This window comes from Lithobates pipiens, unplaced genomic scaffold, assembly GCF_037356315.1.
Source record: "Lithobates pipiens isolate NorthernLeopardFrog02 unplaced genomic scaffold, aLitPip1_a1.2 Scaffold_8, whole genome shotgun sequence".
Taxonomy (NCBI): Eukaryota; Metazoa; Chordata; class Amphibia; order Anura; family Ranidae; genus Lithobates; species Lithobates pipiens.
The window spans coordinates 90,690,442-90,712,226 of record NW_027507903.1 but is presented as its reverse complement, the minus strand read 5'-3'; the positions used below and the strand labels follow the sequence as shown (position 1 = coordinate 90,712,226).

The window sequence follows — 21,785 nt, the reverse complement described above, 5'->3', positions numbered from 1 at the left end:
CATATTTAATCAGTACAGATGCAAGCTTTGCTTTCTTCATAGTAAATCTGAACAATGGCTGCAATTGCTGCTCCTAACTCTTAATACAAGTAAACCAATGAAGGCTGACTACCTCAAAATATAGCACCCTTTGCGTACCCTTGACTTTTTATTTTAGCAGTTACTGATGAACGTTTGCAGTAAAATACAATATGCAATATATGAAATGTGTATATGTAATACAATCATGGGAATAATGTTTAGTATGCATGGAAACTGTAAAAGTTATATAAAATTTCAGTTTGTGCTCAGCATATTGCATCATATTTTAAAATATGTATTTTATTTTATTCATCTTGCGGTGGATTTGTCATAGGCTGGTAACAATGCTGCTGAAAATGAATGCCACACAATCTTTCTTGTGACATGTATCACTTCCAAAACTCTCAAAGGCCAAGGAAAAACCTAAATTAATTTTATAATACTTTTATAATTTTCATCTTTACTGATTTCACTTTGTGGTTGTATTGTGGTTTTATTATTCCTTTTTTTAATGTACAAGAGTGATGACATTTTCAGCAACAGCAGGTCATGTCTAATAAGATTTTTTTTTCATAATATATAGCAATAAAGCAGCTTTGTAGTTAAAAGTAATACAATTTATCTTTGAAACTCTTTCTATATTTTTCTGCTAGCCCTCCGAAGTCGATCGGGTAGATCAATCATCAATGGAAACTGGGCAATTGACAGACCTGGAAAATATGAAGGTGGTGGAACAATGTTCACTTATAAGCGACCAAATGAAATATCAAGCACAGCGGGTGAATCATTTTTAGCTGAAGGACCAACCAATGAAGCACTTGATGTTTATGTAAGTACAAGATATTAGCTTTTAAATTCTACATCAAGGAACTACTTGTGTAAAAGACAGATGGCACAAAACATTGAAGTAAGAAACAATGCTAGAGAGCATTATATAAGAGGTGGACAAACACAATTTGAGGGCATCTAAAGTGGGTCTCAATGATGGTATACAGTATACTTAATGGAAAGTGCAATGACAGTTATTCTTCATATCAAGCAGCAATGGGGCAGATTTACTAAAGGCAAACACTGTGCAGAGCTTAGTAAATTAATGTTTTGTTGATTTGCATCATCTAATTGTGTGCAAGCTTTTTTTTTATTTTTTTTTCATATATATATATATATATATATATATACATATATATATATATATTATATATCGTCCTGGCACCTGATTGGATATTCTTTACAAAGTGAAGTGCTTTTGTGGGAGGAATTTCGTACCTCTGTAACTTTTACACAATATCTATGAGCATGACCATATCCTTATTTTCTTATGTGCCCCCCCCCCTTTTTTTTGTATGTGGGTGTTGAATGAGAGTTTAATAGTTATATGTTCATGTGAAGTTTATTGTATTGATTGGCTATGGAAAAAAGTTAGCAGAGTAAAGGTATTAATAGATAGCTAGAAATTTACCTAAGTCTTTTGGAGTTTAAAGAATTCATGACAGTAGGATCGGTCCCAGGTTAAAACCTGAATTTACAGTTTATTAAGTCCTTGGATCTAAGGGGGTTTCTTTTTTATCCTTGATGATGTATTATACTATCAAACTTTACAAAATGATTATTGTCTTTTTGTATGTTGTTGTCAAATTTTTTTAAAAATGAATAAAAAAGAGATTGAAAACAAAGTGAGGCTTTACCACATTTACTAAGGAAATTGAGTGCAACTGCACTTGAAATTTGCACAGCCTATTTGCCTTTAGGAAATCTACCTCACTGGGTTCTGAAGACAAATAAAAGATATTTCCTTAAAAACTTCAATCCCAGAGCCATTTTTCAATTTTTGCGCATTTTAGACCTGAAGATTAGTTAGAATCCGGTGCTTCTGGGTAAATTTAGGCAGAGGGGTAGGTCCTGGAGGGCCAGCCACAGGATTGAATCTATACAGGGCACACAATGCAGATGAATCCTGGGGTCCAGACAGAAGCTTCCAATCCCATCACAGCATTCACATGTGCAGAACTTAGTCACAGCATATGTAACCTCTTTCTAGTCTCCTTCCAGCGAGGCCCTGAGTAAACTTTGAATACTCAGACGTTACTTTCAGCATAGAGCTGTTATTATTTTATACCTAGAGTTTGGTATAGACCTCAGCCCAAATTGACGATGCCAAGTATTGGGCTCTGTCCTGGTACAGGATACAAAAACTCTTGCACTTCCTACTAAAAGGAGCCTTATCCCTAGACCCCTGTATGAGCACAGGGATTCAATAATTAATAAAAAACAGCTGACTTATTTCACAAAATTCAATATTTCTGATCTATGTTACAGCTTAAATGACCTCTGAACAGGATATGGTTAAAACGCAATGCTTGGTTCTGTGATAGGGCAACTTTGATTTTCTAAGAACAGTTTGCAACGTGAAAAAAAAAAACTATTCAGCTGAGCAATTTGGAGGCTGATTTTGTTAATTTAGAACCTGCTGATTTTTCTTTGTCTGTCCTTCTCACATAAAACATTTGCATATGCTCAAAGTCATAGAAGTATGCAGAGAATTAGAGTGTTTGTTTTGCCTTTGTGAGTATCTGACTAACCTCATCAACACCTTGATCATCAGACTTCAATTTTGAATTGAAATAGTTATTCACAAAGATTTCAAATAGGGAATGTTTAAACAGTGATTGACCAAAGTGGTTCTAAAGGCAGAAGGTTTTTTTTTACTTTAGCGCATTCTATACATTAAAGTAAAAAACTTTCTGTTGCCAGTTCCCCCATAGCCCCCCCTTTCCCCACGTATACTTGATCCAGGATCATGCCAGAGAGCTGCAGCGCTGCTCTTTTCTCTCCTTTCTCACAGAACTGAGATGCAAAAGCAGAAGCCATTGGCTCCTGCTGCTGTCATTCAAAGGAGAGAGAGGGCACAGGGCCGAGCTGCACTATGTGTATGTTAGTAGATGCACCCAGTGTGGCTCGGGATCCAGCATGTACAAATACCCCCACAGCAAACGGCTTGGAATCAAGAAGCCAGGAGCACCAACTGGGGACCCGAGGAGAGGAGGATTGGGACTTCTCGGTGCAAGATAAGTATGACTTGCTTGTTATACAAAAATAAATAAAAAATTTATGTCTACAATTACTTTTATCTGTCTGCCTACAGTTAGAAAAAAAATGTACGTTTACAATCACTTTAACCTGTCTACCTACAAAAGTTTTAATGTTATATCTATATGACAGCAACTGCACGCAGAGTAAATATTGTATAGGCCTATGAAAATGACCAGAAGAGAATCACATATATATGCACCATTTCAGTCTTTATGTGATATTATCTTCTATTATGATCATTTAGCATCCAGGAACAGTTCTTAGATGTGATGATTATTAGCAGGAAGGTATAAAGCATCCTTCCCTGACCAATGTGTTGCTACTTAATAGTTCATTATTTTTTATTTTGAATTCTCTTGGACATTTATGAAAAAAGAAAAACTTATTAGAAATTGCAGAAATCCCATAGCTGGACTCTAAAATAAAGCTATAAATCTTCGTTGGCAATAAAGGCTGAAAAGCCATTCACTATAAATCTGGTGACATAATGTAGTGAAGAAAATCATGATGAGCTGAGGACAGACTGATTGCTTTCCTTACCCATTTTCTTCAAAATATAAAGAATGACTTTCAAGTTAATGAAACAATTATTCAAAAATTCTTTAGCTTTTTCCACCCCTGTTGTTTCCCCAGTCAGCTCTTATTTCCAGAATGAAAAACATTTTCCCTTTTTTAATTTTCTAAAGGGATCCATCAATGCTTTTTTCAATCACTGGGTAAACTAGCAAATATCCTCATGTTGAATGGTGTTCCAAGTATTGTAGCAGGACTTAGACTTTAACAAAGTAGCTTAGAATATTAATATTTTACCTTGGCAGTGATGAGTGATCCTCTAAAACAGTCACTGCAGCCACGATTAATACTTTTTTTGCAGAAATAAAAAACACTACTGATTTTGTCAAGAGTTAAAAAACCTCAAGTGTCTCGCTATGTGGTCAAAACTAATCTTTAACACCCTAAGAATAAAACACATTTGTAAGCTGGGGGTGGGGATGTGGATAAATGACACAAAATCTCGTTGTTGTGAACATTTTATGCAGGATCTTTGTAAATGTCTGTAAAATTATTCCAGAGGGTAAATTAGTTTATTAATATTTAATTGTGCTGAGACAGGACATAAACAACATTTGAAATGATCATTTAATTCAGTGTAGAACAGAATTGTTTATCTAGATTTAGCATTTAAAGTGTCTTACCGGTGTGATATAGATTAGTGTTATTCAGCATTGTTAAAACTGGCTCTACACTGCTTGAGTTTCATCCAATTCCTGCTGAAATGGCCAGAATTTGAGATGTGGGTGGCCCTGTAGGGGGCAGAATGAGAGAAATTCAAAGCATGTATGGCTGGCATAACGCATGTACCCCCTTTGCAAAATGCTTTGCTTATTATATGTAGAACCCAAACTTTTTATCCTTTCATTGTGGTTAAAATCACTGTTGGCTTTGCTCGTTTTTCTTTAACTGTGTCTCATTGGGAACATTTTCTTTTACTCCCTGTACTGTAGACACAAAAGGAGGTGAGAAGAAATCTCTGCAAAGTGAAGGAAATCCCTTCCTATCACAAGAAGTTTTCCCCTTTTTTTCTGGTCTTGTGGCAATTCAAAATGTTGTCTTATCCCTAATTTTCAGCAGTGATGAGGAAACCAAACAAAGTTTGGTTTTCTGGGCATTTGCCAAGCAATTGAAAAAATCAGCAAGCCCCAAACATAGCTCATGAACCCCATTGAAGTCTATGGGAGATGAGAGTTGTATTTTTTTTCTGGCCTTTTTTTAATAAAAATTTGCAAGCTTTCATTAAAAATGGCACGAGCAGCTGGGCACTGATGTAGAGGTGATTGTACCAATGCAAAAAAATAAATAAGTAACTAATAAAACTACAATTCAGTGGGGAGAGATTCTTTTAGTAATGCTTAACATTAAAAATACACACTTTCTTTCAATAAAATGCTTAAGGTATGCCTTAAATCTGCACATGAAGTAGCAAATCTGTAGGATATACTCATGGAAAAACTGACACAAAAAACATTTGCCACTAAACAACACTTCCCAGATGGCTTCACTTTGTAAAATATTGTGTTACCCGCCCCCCCCCCCCCCCCCAAACGTCACACTGGACCCTTATTTTGATAAGGAATTAGTATGGTTTACGTTTGGAGGATTATTTGGTAGAGTACAAGGGCCTCATCCCCACATCTCTGGTTTGGTGAATGTGGGGCTCTATTAAGATAAGATATCTCATCTTCCTCCTATGTGAGTGAGTTCAAGATATGTTATATCCCTAGTTACCCAATGACAAAAAAGAAAAAATTAAGGACATTGTCCTTTATTTGATAAAAAGTCAGGTGATGTAAATCCAACCTAAATCACACTGTCTAGCTATGTCTAACCAATGTCAATCTCAATAAGTAATGTTCTGCTAGACATGACAACCCATGCAAAAACAATTCTCTTTAGAATAAGGGGGCTCCCAGATATCTGCCCCCCTTCTATGTTAATAAGTAAGGAGTACCTAGTACCCTTTGCTACTCATTTACAAAAAAAAAAATGACAAAGTAAGTAAATGCCACCATTGCGAAAATCTTTTAGAAAAAAAGACAGACCATGTAAATCCAACATCAATCACGTTGTCCAGTTGTATAGATCCATCTTCAGCCACAATGACACGATGACCTGTAGACACAAACAAGATGACCTTCGCTGACGATCCTCTACCGCCGGTCTCACAAATTGGCTGATGTCATACACATTATATAGTCGTTTAGGTCACCCAGTTTCTCAGTCAGCTTGTGTATAACGTAAAACAGACCAGTGGATGGGAAGTCATTCAGTAAGTGGTGGTATCAGAAATGATAGCCACACCCCCTTACCCCTATCAATGGCAGTGTCATCAAGATATGTATCTCAGTATAAAAATTATTTAATGACCATCAGTTTATTATGTATTATATATTGTGAGCTTTGTTGTATATATGGTAGTGTGATTAAGAATAGAAACAGGATATTGTGCATTGGGGGTCCAGAGAAATATCTAATAATTAGTTAATCTGCTATAAATATTAAAGTTTATGTATAGCAAAACTAATTTTTGCTTTATTTTTAGATAGACTATAAAAGGTTCTGTTTATTCTTTTGCTGTGTGTATTCTTTTGGCGAGATTTTCTTTCATTTCTTGTCTTGGAGATGCAACAAGAAGTTTAAGAAATCTCCAAGTCAGGGAAATTTCCCTTTTAAACAGATGTCCCCATAGGAAAAGTTACCCTCAGGTTACAACTCTAATAGCGTGGATTTTCCATCACTTTCTATCTATGTGACAATAGTCACCAGGACAGAGGAAGAGGGTGACTCTATCCAGTGGGGGAACAGACTACAGTGAAAACCTGGGTGGGTTCTAATTCTTCCTTATTCTATTTTTATTCATTTAATTTTAGAATAAAGGATTTCCAAATCAGCAAAATAAAACACAATTCATTCTCTCCATCTAAATCTTAAACATGTGATTTAGGACCTGTATGAACTGGCTCTGTTGCGAGCAAGGCAAACTCGAATGTAATGTGAATTGGATGCAGGGTAACGTATTTGAACCCAGCCTGAAGGACAGTAAACAGTAATCGATTCCTAGGTGTCATTCTACATTCTATTTGAGATGTTAAGCCGGCCATACATGGATCAAAACTCATCCAGTTCAGCCAGTCAACTTGGGTACAATAGCCTGTCAGATTTTTCCTTGTGCGATTACTGCCAGTGGCTATAGTCGCTAGCAATAATCATTGTATTGGCATGGCAATATGATACTGCTTCAGGAGGGATTCTCCCATTACCACTGAATGAGTGTGGTGGAAGGAAAGAAAATGGAGTCATTTATGGCTTGCTTTAGTGAGTGTCATTATTTGCATATCCCCAGCATGAAGAAAAATATGATTTTGTGGTCCTCTGTCCACATTCAATTTCTCTTATTTCTACAGTCCCCTTTTGTGGTTATGCTGAAAAATTTGCAATGCAACAACATTGAAGTGTTGCTTTGTATCAGAAGACATGAGATCATCCCTGGCACTGAGACAAAATATTTTAGACATGGCCTTAACAGTTATAACCTTTAGCTTTGAAAATATGAAGGTGAACAAGCTGGGATTTAATCACAAAACAAGAATTTGGTATAAATTGTACAGCTGCATTTTAATACTGTATCAATTCTATATATGTATTGCTCTAGATACAGCTGAACCAGAAACATATTTGGGACTAGAGTAACTTTAAATTACACATTAATTGCAATATGAACATTTACAATATGACATTTACAATGACATACTGAAAAGTGAAGTCTATCTGTACTGTTGGGCTATATTAAAACTGGAACACTGTCAGAAATAGAAAAAAACCTTATAAGAACATACTGTATCTCTGACAACTGTGACCGTGCTAGGAAATCTAAAAAAATTACTTTAGCATTGAGATTACTCATATCAATATTTCATAAAATTGTGCATTTTCCATGCTTCAGATTTGTCCAGTTTTTTTTTTTTTAAGGAACAGTTTATATGACTAAGGCTAATGCAAATTTTTTATCATGTAAAAATGATTTGCTTGTATCGCTTATACTTTCTGCCACTTTCTAATGGAAATATACCTTTTAATAAAACATGTTTAATATATTTGCTTGCTGGTGAATTTACTTATTCATTAGAAATTGGTTTGAGAAAGTCATTGCCTGGTGTTTTAAAGGTCATCATGTCTTTCTTTTACAGGCCTGTCAGTTCTCCTGAATCTTCTAGGAGTCATTTACACTCATATATATCTAATTTCTATGCTGTCAGAGAATAGAAAAGTGAAGTGACTCTGTACTAGTGACATTGGCATATAGGGCAGTAACCATGTTATATATGGAGTGACTGAGGCAGAAAGAAAAACTGCGCCATATGGAAAGCCATCTGTGACATTTAAAATACAGCTTAAGGCTTCTGTAAGAGAACCTAAGCAAGCACCAAATCCATTTACTATGTGATCGTAGCCACATATGGGGTCAGGTGCTGCCTGAGGCAACAATTTTTGCACCTCCGTATCAACCCTCTATGCCTCAATAAGTGCCATCTGAGGCAGCTGCCTCCATTGGCCTCATGAGGGGCATGGCACTTTATGTGATGCACAAGCCTCATAAAGTAAACAAAAATCTTCCTTTATCTACCCTACTGATACAAATCTGCCCTCAATTGTGTTTCACATGATTTCCCTCCCAGACACTGCAATCTACAGTGGGAGGTTTCAGCAACAGAGGCAGGGCTGTCAATGCAGAAAGCAGTGTGCAGGACTCGGTGTGTCCAAGTGCTGATTGACAAGCTACAGGCTTGTGAATCAAAAGAGACAATGCTGATAATCATGCCCCATGTAACTTTTTTTATCCTACTGCAGAGCCTACATGGAAGCAACAACTCTGCTCTGAATTCAGGAGCAGTGCAGCATTGTTGTCATGCCATCACAGGATAAGAGCATTAGGTAGATTTTACTGGCAGGCTCAACAGGTATTTGTGGGATTTTGCATGGGGACTAAAAGAAAATAGTAATGCCACTTTTGGCCGTAGTAGTGCCCGCTGAATGCAACCCATTCAAGTGAAAGGGGCCACTCTGTAAGTGCCCCACAACTGCATGCAATGCATGTGGTTGAGGCATGCTAGTATGGAGATCAAGATATTAAAGCAGGCAGTGAGGAGACAATACTACACTTCCTTACAACCTGTCAAATGCGCTCTGAAGAGTTATCTGAATGCGAATGGCTCTTTGCAGATCAAAGCTAGTGTGATTGAGTCCTAAGAGATTGTTTCCTAATTTCAGTCGTGTGTTTCCCTACCTGGCAATGTTTTGAGATTTTTTTATTTTCACCCGATCACTGCCAGTAGCTATACCTGCCAGCAGTGATCATTGTATTCTGAAAGTGGGGAAGGCCCCCTGCACTCCCCACCGGCAGAACACAATTGCACCACAGGAGGGATTCCCCCATCAACAATGACTGTCTCGATGGGGGAATCAAGCAATTTTCTTTCCTTCAACCTGATGTTGAAGGAAAGAAAATTGCACAATGTATGGCCTTCCTGAATCATCTTGGAGACTGAAGTTGCAAAATTGTATCTCCTATACACTGACCACATATAGTCTTTTCAATGGTTGACCAAATTATTATTTTTTCACTGGGTTAGACAAACAGAATGGCAAAGAGATGGTTCTGGATACACTAAATAACAGATTTGAGGGCATTCTGACACCAAAACTTTTTTCTCTTTCATGAAGTTCATCCATGCATCAGAGTTTTGCAAACTCACCTAGTCTTTGCTTCCCAGATCAATTTTTTTTAAACTAGCTTCTTTTACAGCCCTACTTGTGCAGCAGGGCCGACAAAGTAATGTGCATACACATTATAGGGACCACTATTCCAGCTTTTCTGAGGGCCATGTCAGGATAGCAACTTTGTAATCAAAATCTCTACCAGCTACCGGTCTGTCTACTTATTTTTTCTGGTGATTTGTAACTAGTTACATAGTTGATGCCTTATCTGCCTTCAGTGCTTGTCTATACAGCTACAAATCACTGCTGTGCCACAATTGGTAGCAGCTGCATTGGATAGACAACGTCAAATGCTGTTAAATGTTTATTGCTCAGTGACTGATCTACAAATTGATGGAAATGCTGCACGGAAGTGCATTTTTCATTTGCAACTAAAACAAAAAGAAACGTAATTCTCTTTCAAAGGCCAGGGTTATTGTCATCTTTCTCATACACAAATATTGCGGGATATTGAAATGTCTCCTTGACGTAGTACTATTTAAAGTTTATCCATCATCAAAATATAAAATCATTGATTCATGTTCACATTTTAATTATTACTAATCTACTCCTATTAATCTGAATGATCTTGAAGTTTGTAACGTTTCACACATAATTACTGCACGGATCTGGAAGAGATACACAAAGTGCACCAAATTTCAAGGAAGTAAACACATGACTTTTATTATTACTCTTATTATTAGACAATATTGGTTAATCCCAGAGTTCAGCTTTAAAGTATAACTAAAGGAAAAACATAATTTTTTTTGGTTTGGATAGAAGGATTAGCACACTTTAGTCTTTTATTGTTGTCTGTGCACCCATTAGCCTCCATGAACACTGCTTAAAAAACATCAGATCCATTGGCAGAAAAAAAATGCTCATTGAGAGCATTTGTTTACGTAGTTTAGACGAGTTTAGGAGTTTTTAGTGTTTTTCTGCCAGAAAGCTCCAATTTAGAAATACAAAGCAGAAGGGTTTTTCCTGCCTCTAAACGTTGAACTTAAAAAATGCCTTTAATTTCCCTAATGTGCATGGACTTATAGGATAACATTGAGCTGATTTTACAGGCAGAACACAAAACTCCTGTAGAAGCAGCGATTTTTAAGACAGTGTGCACGGGCCCTTAGGAAGACTCACCCCTAAGTGTGAGTCTCCCTAAGGGCCCAATTATTTCCCAAAATGAAAGAAAATAACCCTCCCTTACTCTATCCAACATGAAAAAAGTCAGCTCCAAGAACAGATGATCAGCAACAAGTGAATGGTGCATTTTAAGCACCCCAAACCTTTTTTTTTTTTTTTTTTTTTAAAAGGCCATATGAACATAACTTTGTCCTACTCTATCCAAAATAATAATTAAAAAAAATGCACTTTTACTTCTACTTTAAAGTGGTAGTAAACACTGCTCTGTAAGCTTATAATAAAGCATGCACCTTATAGGAGATATACTCTATTTCTGCAGCCAGTGATGTCACCGGCGCTTGTGCTCTGAGGGGAAATTATACTTAGTATGCATGGGAGTGATGCCATTGTGACTTGGCCATTCAAATGGCCAGAGCCCACAAACCCAGAAGGCAGACTGTCAGAGGTGACAGCTTGCCACATATTATCACATTATGACATTGTCTTAGCCCTTGTACACACGGTCGGACATTCCGACGGAAAATGTCTGATCGGACCGTGTTGTCAGATAATCTGACCGTGTGTGGGCTCCATCAGCCTTTTCCGTTGGAATGTCCGACCAACAAAGTTAGAGAGCTGGATATAAAATTTTCCGACAACATGATCCGATCGGACTTTGTCCAATCGTTTGTAGAGAATACTGATCAGACAAAGTGTCACGCATAGAAAAAAGAGGAAAAGCTGCGCTTATCAAAATAAAAGACTAGAAAGAAGCAGCAACCCAAATGTTATACTACATTTGGCATAAAGGAAAAAAGAGTGGGTTGCGCTACAAAAAAACTACTAAACAAAAAATACACCTTGATAACTTATCTATCCTATGCGGAAAAGTTTTAAGTGCATAGAAATTTATATGAAGATAAAGGTGCTAAATCTGTGAAGACAGCAAATATACCTTGATATTATTCATAAAAACACCAACATGATAGTGGATACTCGAATAAATGTGAAATGTAGAGAAAGGGGTGAGCTGCACCAAAAATCAAATTAGTATTTATAAACGGAAAAACCCCTACATAAAGATGTAATAAACTCTAAAAAAATAGCTATTAAATTAATAACTATACCCAAAGGTGGAGTTATATTGGGTATAAATAGCAAATATGTACCAATATTATCAATAAGAATCCCTCAAATAATAGTTTCATAGTTTCATAGTTAGTAAGGTTGAATAAAGACACCAGTCCATCCAGTTCAACCCGAGTGTCTACAATTGTCCCTATCCCTGTACTTTACACACTCACATTGGTCCCTACCCACAATCCAAGGTCCCCATTCATATACTAGGGCCAATTTTGGACAGAAACCAATTAACCTACCTGCATGTCTTTGGTCTGTGGGAGGAAACCGGAGTACCCGGAGGAAACCCACACAGGCACAGGGAGAACATGCAAACTCCAGGCAGGAAGTGTCCTGGTTGGGATTCGAACCAGCGACCCTTCTCACTGCTAGGTGAGAGTGCTAGCCACTACACCACTGTGGTCATGTCCTATAGTGACGAAACGCGTAGGGAGGAGGAGCGACGTCCTGACGCCACCATCTCGTGTTGTTTGTTTGCGGAAGTATTGGGTGCGAATCGAGACCGGCCGGCTCTGATTTGCTTAACGATCGTTTTAACCTTCATTTCTGTAAGTGCGCATTTGTCTCTTACGTTCGATTAAAATTTATTTGGGTTTTACACTATTGTGAGTTTTATTACTTTTTATGTAAACCTGTGAGCCGGAGTGTTTTGAGAGGCGAACGGGTTCCAGAGTTCCTTCGCATCCATCTGTGAAAACCCTGGACTGGGGGAATCAGTCATCCGCTCTGCATGGTTCTCTGTAACAAGGAACCATACACCTTCGGTAAGCGGCAGTAATATCTATGGTGGAGGTTGTACACGGGTCACATTCGTTTTGGATACCTATGCTGTCACTATATCACCGTGGAATACTTTGCAAATAGAGACTTTCTATGGACTTTATGAACATTTCAATATTCTATGTTATAATTTTTTGTCACATATAACGATGTTTTATTAATGTTTAGGGTAACTGGCTATTGGATGATACATTGCTTTTTTGTAGGTTCACATCACATTATGATAATTTATATTATTATTTGAGGGGTTCTTATTGATAATATTGGTACATATTTGCTATTTATACCCAATATAACTCCACCTTTGGGTATAGTTATTAATTTAATAGCTATTTTTTAGAGTTTATTACATCTTTATGTAGGGGTTTTTCCGTTTATAAATACTAATTTGATTTTTGGTGCAGCTCACCCCTTTCTCTAAATTTCACATTTATTCGAGTATCCACTATCATGTTGGTGTTTTTATGAATAATATCAAGGTATATTTGCTGTCTTCACAGATTTAGCACCTTTATCTTCATATAAATTTCTTTGCACTTAAAACTTTTCCGCATAGGATAGATAAGTTATCAAGGTGTATTTTTTGTTTAGTAGTTTTTTTGTAGCGCAACCCACTCTTTTTTCCAAAGTGTCACGCATGCTCAGATCAAATTACAAGACCAAAGCTATTGGCTACTAGCCTGAACGTAGTCCCATTGAAACGAACGAACGTCATCACGTTCTGAACAATTGGATTTTCCGACGGCTTTGTCCGACCACGTGTATGCAACACCAGTTTCAGACAAAATCCGTCAGAAAAAATCAGACGGATTTTGTGGTAGGAATGTCCGACCTTGTGTACAAGGGCTTACAGTGAGCACCAAACTTATGTTTTTGACCTGTATTTTCACAGGGGTATTTTGGAATGTTATGTCAATTGCAGATCATTGAATATAAAAACATTGAATATTAGAACCACTTAGCATGTAGGTTATGTCCAAATGTGAGAATGTTCTTATTTAGCTGCATCAGTACTTTGCCACTTAGTATGTCATAGCCTCATGGAAATTAATATACTTCTATATCATTACTGGGGTGTATTTATAAAGGTTGTTAAAATTATTAAAATTATTAATTTTGATTTCACTAGCGTTTACCTAATTTTGCTGCTACATCTCAATTCACCCCCAGTGTATTACCTTTTAATATTTTAATTGGGAAGGTGTGATTTCAATGTGGGTGTAACAATGGTAAATGTTATAAAGCAAGCACTGGTTAACAAACATGAAAAATAGAAAATTACCACATTCAGAAACATTCTTACGTGTTAACATAGAAGATGATCTATAAGATAGACTGGGAAACAGTTGACATAAATAATAAGCAAACTTTTTAAAACAAAAGTTAAAATATGTATTGTTATAAAAGAATTGCAAAATATAATTCACTGAAATATTCTTCCCTTTGTCAAAACTATAGTAAAATAAAATGGAAAAATAACGTGAAACTGTTAAATGATTTACTTTCGGTAAAGAATAGAGAATTACTAGTTTTTATATTATAAATAGACCCCTAATACGTACATTGACAGATTTTTTTTTTATTATTTAAATACATTTTGTTTGTACTTCTAATGTAGATGATACATCAACAGCCAAACCCTGGAATTCATTATGAATATGTTGTTCCCAATACAAATACTATCAGCCCACATCTACCTTCACAGCGGAGACCAGGTAAGATTCTATGTCGTAAAATCATTGCAGTGAAATGCTGATGTTACAGTATGTACATTTTACATGAAGAACATGGTATTTCACAAGTAAGGGTGATTACATTTTGTTTCCTAGTGATTTTTCCTAATAGAATTGCTGTTACACAAAGGTTGATTTAATTTGTAGCTTATCTCATTTTGCTGTGTATAGAGATGAACAAACCTTGCAAAACCCTGGTTTGATCCAGTCATCTGTGGTTCTGCTGATGGTCCATCTGATCTCATTGAAACCAATTATGTCATTGTGTCAATGACATGGAAAAAAACAACAACTAAAAAACAGCATGCCTTCCTATCTTCTGCTACTTTTATCTCTAGAAACAATAGGTATAAGGTATAGTGAAGCATATTGGCATATGCTGGTTATTGAGAAGCTGCATGTCATTTGGATATTTTGTTTTTCTCTTGTCTCTAATTTCCATAGCTAGGAAGTCCACAAACATGCAAGACCAGGCTTATTTGATAGCAGTCCACTCAAAGCTGCTGATGAAATGAATGTACCATTATTAATTCAGGGTGCATTGACCTTTTAAAGTATACTTGGTTTACACAAGAAGAATATATGAGAAAAAAATAGGTGTCACCTCCAGTATCAAAACAACCAGTAGATTCTGGTATATAGGCAAAGTCCACTTTTGACACATTTCTAATTTGGATTATTCAAGAAGAATATATGAGGAAAAATGCATTAGATGTTACTTCCAGTGTCAAAACAATCATTAGATTCTGGTACATAGGCAAAGTCCAATTTGGACACAGCCACTCTTACTTGCTATTGGTCATTAACGATGCCTGTCATATGAAGGACCAGGAAGAAGGCAGAGGAGCCAAGCTTGCAAAAATTTAAGATTTTCATATAACTTTATCTGCCAATTTCTCTGGATTTGCTTATCATGTAACATGAAGTTACAGAAGGAATCCTCTGCATATTTGTTTCACAATATGCTCAGTTGGAATTGCCCAGTTTGGGCAACCAAACTGGATAACCTTTTCCAAATAGCAGTACGATCCTATATGTGAAGGGTTAAAAAAAGGGAACTCACGATCATAATTAGAAAACTATATGAACAGACATTGACGCTTGGTTTATTACTACACCATGATTGAACTTGTTTTTGATGTAATTGCTGCACATTATGAAGTTTTATAGTGGCTTCAGTTGTTCAAATACACATTGTTACAGTCCCATTTTCTATCAGACAGTTACCAGTTACCTTACCTACAATTTTCATGCTATTTATTGTTGATAAACTATTGAAATATGTATTTAAAATTACTATATTATACTTATCATGTCATCATTCAATTCAAATAAATTTAAATCAGGATTCTAACTTGAAGCCCAGTATCGCTTCTTCTAGCAGATAGAAAGGGATCAGTATTGTATGCTTTGCTTACATTATATATTTGTTAATATTTTTATGTACACAGGTGAACCCCTGAATGGCCAATTAGACACACCAGATACTTCAGACCATACAGAAAATAGAGATTCATTCAATAGTCCTGATATGTCAGCTGGATCCATTCCTTCTAGTCAGCCTGGGAGGATCCCTCCACATCTATCAGACAACCAAGTGCTTCCATTGCAGCCTCCTCGAAGGAACCGGGACTATAACTGGAAACAAGTGGGATCAACTGAATGTTCAGTATCCTGTGGGAAAGGTGAGGTGGGTGAAGGGCTAAACAATCCTGGCATATATATATCTTAGCAACTGACATTTATGCATATTCATATAAAAAAAATCTGCTAAGCTCAAAAACAGTTATAATTTTGTATGTTTTCTCCATTATTAATTTGTTATTAGACTCATGCCATATTTCAAAAGCTGGTTGGGCTAAGAAGTCCTGGGGTTGCCTACCTGCCCGCATCTAGTCTATGATATACATGCCATTTTTGTAAATGCCAGAGTTGCCAAGCTAACAGTTTCAGTCTGCTACAGGTTTTATTGTGAAATAAAGTTGGAGGATATTTCATGCAAAATCTGTGATCAATTTAAGGAAACTATTCCTTTAGCTTTTTAAAATTCTACAGTGTTCTACAACATGTGGCATTACAATCTGAAATTAAAATGGATTTCATTGAAGTTTGATGTAAGCAGTACACAGGGAAGTCTATAGTATTTAAGTGGAAAATGTTTTATCATTTTCCAATATAATTGCAAATAAAAAAAACTCTCAAACATCTAAACTAGAGTGTAGCCAGTATCATAAATGCATGACTTATCAGGGTGATTGGGACTACACCTGTTTACAATTAAAGTGTCATAATGCCATTGTATATTTAGCCAGTTTTGGAAGGCCACACAGTTTGTTTGAGAACAAATCAAAACAAACATCAATGCAAAAGCTAATGAGTTATCAAAACATTTCCAAGGTAAAGTTCTGGATAATCAGGAATCAGGGTTGGTTTATTAAAAAAATATATTGCACAATATTAGTCAGAGAGGCAACTAAGAGAACAGAAATTGGCTGCTGATGCCGCGTACACACGATCAAACAATCCGGTGGAAAAGTCCGGCAAACTCAAGTCCGCCAAACAATCCCCCCGTGTGTAGCCTCCGGCATACTTTTTTGACCCGAAAGTACGGCGGACTTAGAATGCCGTGTTGCACACCAATCTGCCCGCCGTACTCGCATTTCGGCGGACAATCCGGCCGTGTGTATGCCAGTCCGCTGTACTTTTGAAATGAGCGGGCTTTTCCCGCCCGGAGAAAAGTCTGCTCATTTCGAGCGGGTCTCCAGGTAGGCGGGGCCCGCGAAGGAGACGTCGGTGGCCCCGCCGCCTGGTATGGACTTAAAGGGGAACCCCACGCGGAAAAAAATTGGCGTGGGGGGTCCCCCCCAAGTCCACAACAGACCCTTGTACGAGCACGCTACCCGGCCGGCCAGGAAAGGGGGGCGAGCGAGCGCCCCCCCTCCTGAGCCGTACCAGGCCGCGTGCCCTCAACAAAGCACCTTGTCCCCATGTTGATGAGGACAAGGGCCTTTTCCCAACAACCCTGGCCATTGGTTGTCGGGGTCTGCGGGCGGGGGGCTTATCGGAATCCGGGAGCCCCCTTTAATAAGGGGGCCCCCGGATACCGGCCCCCCACCCTATGTGAATGAGTATGGGGTACAATGTACCCCTACCCATTCATCTGTAAAATAAAAGTACAAAAAAAAACAACACACGAGATAAAATACTTTATTGCACAGCTCCGGGGGTCTTCCGTCTTCGGGGGTCTTCTCGGCTTTCTTCCTCGCCGCCGGCCTCTTCTCCCGACTTCGGTGGTCTTGTCCCCCTCTTCGGTTCTTCTGCCGGGCCACCGCTCCTTCTTATAGCTCTTTTACAGGCGGTGGCCCGGTCTTCTGTCGCCGCCGCCTTCCGTTCTTCTTCTTCTTCTTCTTCTCCTTCTTCTCCTGGAGATGTTGACTCGACGCTCTCTCCGGCCACAATGCCAGGGACGCGCTGCACGGCCACTTATATAGGGACAAGGGGCGGTGTCACATGGCTTTATGTCACATGGTGACCCCGCCCCCTCACGATGTCACAGTCCCCATGTGACATCAACCCATGTGACATAAAGCCATGTGACACCGCCCCTTGTCCCTATATAAGTGGCCGCGCAGCGCGTCCCTGGCATTGTGGCCGGAGAGAGCGTCGAGTCAACATCTCCAGGAGAAGAAGGAGAAGAAGAAGAAGAAGAAGAACGGAAGGCGGCGGCGACAGAAGACCGGGCCACCGCCTGTAAGAGAGCTATAAGAAGGCGTGGTGGCCCGGCAGAAGAACCGAAGAGGGGGACAAGACCCCCGAAGTCGGGAGAAGAGGCCGGCGGCGAGGAAGAAAGCCGGACTCCTCCGCTAGCAAAAGAGCTACAAGAAGATAGCGGAGGAGTCCGGCGAGAAGACCCCCGAAGACGGAAGACGCCCGGAGCTGTGCAATAAAGTATTTTATCTTGTGTGTTGTGTTTTTTTTGTACTTTTATTTTACAGGTGAATGGGTAGGGGTACATTGTACCCCATACTCATTCACATAGGGTGAGGGGCCGGTATCCGGGGGCCCCCTTATTAAAGGGGGCTCCCGGATTCCGATAAGCCCCCCGCCCGCAGACCCCGACAACCAACGGCCAGGGTTGTCGGGAAGAGGCCCTTGTCCTCATCAACATGGGGACAAGGTGCTTTGGGGTGGGGGGGCCACGCGGCCCCCCCTTCCCCAAGGCACCCCCCCATGTTGAGGGCACGCAGCATGGTATGGCTCAGGAGGGGGGGCGCTCGCTCGCCCCCCTTTCCTGGCTGGCCGGGTAGCGTGCTCGAACAAGGGTCTGTTGTGGACTTGGGGGGGACCCCCACGCCGTTTTTTTTCGGCGTTGGGGGTTCCCCTTTAAGTCCATACCAGTCGGCGGGGCCAGCGACGTCTCCTTCGTGGGCCCCGCCTACCTGGAGACGCGCTCGAAATGAGCGGACTTTCCTCCGCGTGTGTGGGCGAGTCCGTTCATTTCGAAAGTACAGCGGACTTAGTCCGCCGTATTAGTCCGCTGAAAAAGTGCCGTGTGTGGGCAAGTAGCCCGTTTGGAAATTCCGACGGACAGTCTGGCGGACGTCCGCAAGACTAAGTACGTCGGACAGACGGCTACGTGTGTACGCGGCTTGAGATTAGAGAAACTATCCATAGGAGAACTGTAACATGTAGTCTACAAGGCTGGAGTTATGCAATGTTTGGTAGAAGGCACATCATGTGGGAGATACAGCAAATGTGGAAAAAAGGTTACATGGTCTACTTAGACCTAATTTGAACAGCAGCAGACATTTTTTATTACCCCAAGGACAGTATGCCCATGATAACAAAAGCTTTACATCAGCAGAGCTAGGGAAATTATCAAGGGTTAGGGGCAAGATGGATTGAGTCAAATGCAGAGGACCAAAAAATAGGATGACAGTTCAACTTTCTCCAACACATAGCCAAAGATTCACTGTAGTCTCATGAAACCAATAATTTGAAGGCTTTATAATGTCCCACTCAAACCCAGTTGAGAATTTATTGTGAGACTTGGAAGGTGCTGTTCTTTAACAGTTTCAAGTTGACAATGACCTGACAGTGCTGGAGCAATAGGAGAATAGACAAAATTTGCATGGCCCAGATGTGAAAGCTGATAGAGAGCTAAACCAAAAGACTTGCAAAAGTAATTGTAGCCAAAAGATGGCTTAGATTGTGCAACCAGCAAATGTCTGTTTTTTTCTTTACCTTACTTGTGTGCAAAAACAAAGATATTTTCAATCTTCAAAATGTTAAAGCTGCCTCTCCAGCACCCACAGAATGTGGGCACTGGTGTTGCTCTGATTTTATGATGAGTTCTATGCAGTGACTTAAGCTGGTCATAGATGGTTTGAAATTCAGACAATTCAGCAGGGACTGGCAGAATTTCAATTCATGTGTGGTTGTGCCTGTTCAACAGAAGTCAATCAGTAGGACAAGCTTGTTGGAAAACCTTTCTCGATCAGCCAGCTGCAGTTAATCCATGGCAGTTGCTCATCAGTGTATTCTGACTCCAGTGCTGCTGTCAGAATATGATTCTCCATTGGGGAGAATTCCTCTATCTACCTCGCTTGTGTAGCTGAAGGCATCTGTTTTTTTTTTTTTTTCAAATCAACTATTTGCCAAATTTAGAGTTTTGCTGAACTGATTCTGGATTCTTATACATTTTGCTTCAGTCCACAACATAATGGGAGGTATGGATCAACACAACTAATATTTGTCTTATTTCAGGATCACATTACCCCATCTTTCGCTGTGTAAACAGAAATACACATGAGGAGGTGTCAGATGCTTTCTGTGATTCTAGTACCAAACCCAGTTCTGAAGAAGAGCCATGCAATCTTTTTCCTTGTCCTGCATTGTAAGTATATTCCTTAACGATGTCCTATTCAATATTTATGCACCTGTGCAACATTTATTGCCAAATCTACTTTTTCAAAGGGACCTGTGTAAGTAATGGGCATCTCCAATCAGTTATTACTGCTGGGGATTAAATTAGCACATGCTTCTTGTTTCGGTTACTAATATTAATAATAAAGTACAGACATTGATTGTTTTGAAATACTTGTGGAGTTGGTGCCTGGTGGAATTCCACCAAATCAAGATTTTGATTAGCAACCAGAAAGGAAGGTGCAATAAGGAATAGCAATGCTCACATTACACAAACGATGGCAGGAGGGACATAGCAGTTCACTATGTTCATAGTGTGGATGCAGTAAGCTCCCACTAGGAGGTTGTGAAGAATATGGGCAAACATTATCTAGGACCTGAATTTGCTCCACCTTGGTACCAGTTCCAGTTCCTTCAATTGTTGCTCTTATGCATTTTTGTCACTGTTACCTTTTTTCAAACTAATTCAGAAGATGAAAATTTTTCGTGTTGTAGCTATTGCTTCAAGTGGTGGCTTTGACTCTGAACACTGGTTGTATTGGATTTATTGTGGACTGTATAATACACATTTTATGAGGGTTGAGGAAGGTTTTATGTTATATGATTGTATGACTAAAGCCAGGTACACACTATTACTGTCAGCTCTGGTCGGAGCCACTGTACTAACCATGCAAGGTTAGTTCAGCGACCTCCCCTGCTGAGCTGTTGTGTTTTGACAGGGGAACGGCCCCCCACTAGAATATTCTAATCAGTGCTCTCTGCAATTGGCAGGGAGCGCTGATTGGGAGCCAGTCGGATCCTGTTTTTCCAGCATGCACGTCTGACAGAAGCCAGCCGAAGGACCGGCTTTGGTCGGACAGACATACACATGGGCCAAATGTTGGACTTTTTTTTTTTTGAACCGGCCATTGTCTTTAGACATTCGGCCCATGTGTACCCAGTTTTAATTTTATTTTTGTTTGTGCTTTTGGGTAGCTCTTCACTGTTTTATATTATTTATGTTATAGGAGAGGTGTTGCAAAATCACTCTTTAAGCTTGGAACCCATGGTTTATTTGGTATGTGACTGTACAGATTGATTTCATATCACTTATCTGGCATAGCTCATAGCCTTTTATGACACCTCCACTCTGCTCCTTGGATGCTTCCATCTAATTATGAAACTATCTTTTACAACCTGTTTTCCACTATATCATCATCACTATTGTGCAACTTAAGCCTGGTACACATAGGCAAAATATCGTCTGGTATCAGCCAGTTCAACAGAAACCAGCTGGCATTGGGCCCATGTGAACAGACGTGACATGGAAGGGACGTGCCTGAAAAACATGTGCTCTATCGGTGCTTTCAGCCAATGGTGGGTGAGGGCAGTCCCCTTGTCAGAACACAATACCCAGCGGGGAGATCGCTGTACTAAAATCAGATAGTTGGTACAGCAAGCTCCTCTCGATCTCCTTTTTTTTCATTAAGCCTGCTGGGTCAAATGTAAAAAAACGAATAGTGTGTACCTAGCATTAGAATCAAAATGTTAGCTGTTTGCCCGCTAAAAGTTTATTTGCCCACATTCAAAATGTTGAGGATTTTTATATATCCTCTTTTTTTTTTAATGAACTGTAACTTCCTTTATATTTGGCAGACTTCTAAACTCATCAATAGAATCTTT

At 39.1% G+C, this 21,785-nt stretch overlaps 1 protein-coding gene across 3 annotated transcripts in view; it reads left to right on the top strand.

Annotated features, from left to right (window-relative positions):
* THSD4 (thrombospondin type 1 domain containing 4) overlaps nt 1-21,785 on the top strand; it is a 975,100-nt gene that overhangs the window by 887,080 nt on the left and 66,235 nt on the right. For all 3 annotated transcript variants that reach the window (XM_077470293.1, XM_077470292.1, XM_077470294.1), the window contains 4 exons: nt 675-850; nt 14,084-14,180; nt 15,650-15,883; nt 19,965-20,094. In XM_077470293.1, coding sequence (XP_077326419.1) covers nt 675-850; nt 14,084-14,180; nt 15,650-15,883; nt 19,965-20,094 — 637 coding nt within the window. The remainder of the gene's footprint in view (nt 1-674; nt 851-14,083; nt 14,181-15,649; nt 15,884-19,964; nt 20,095-21,785) is intronic.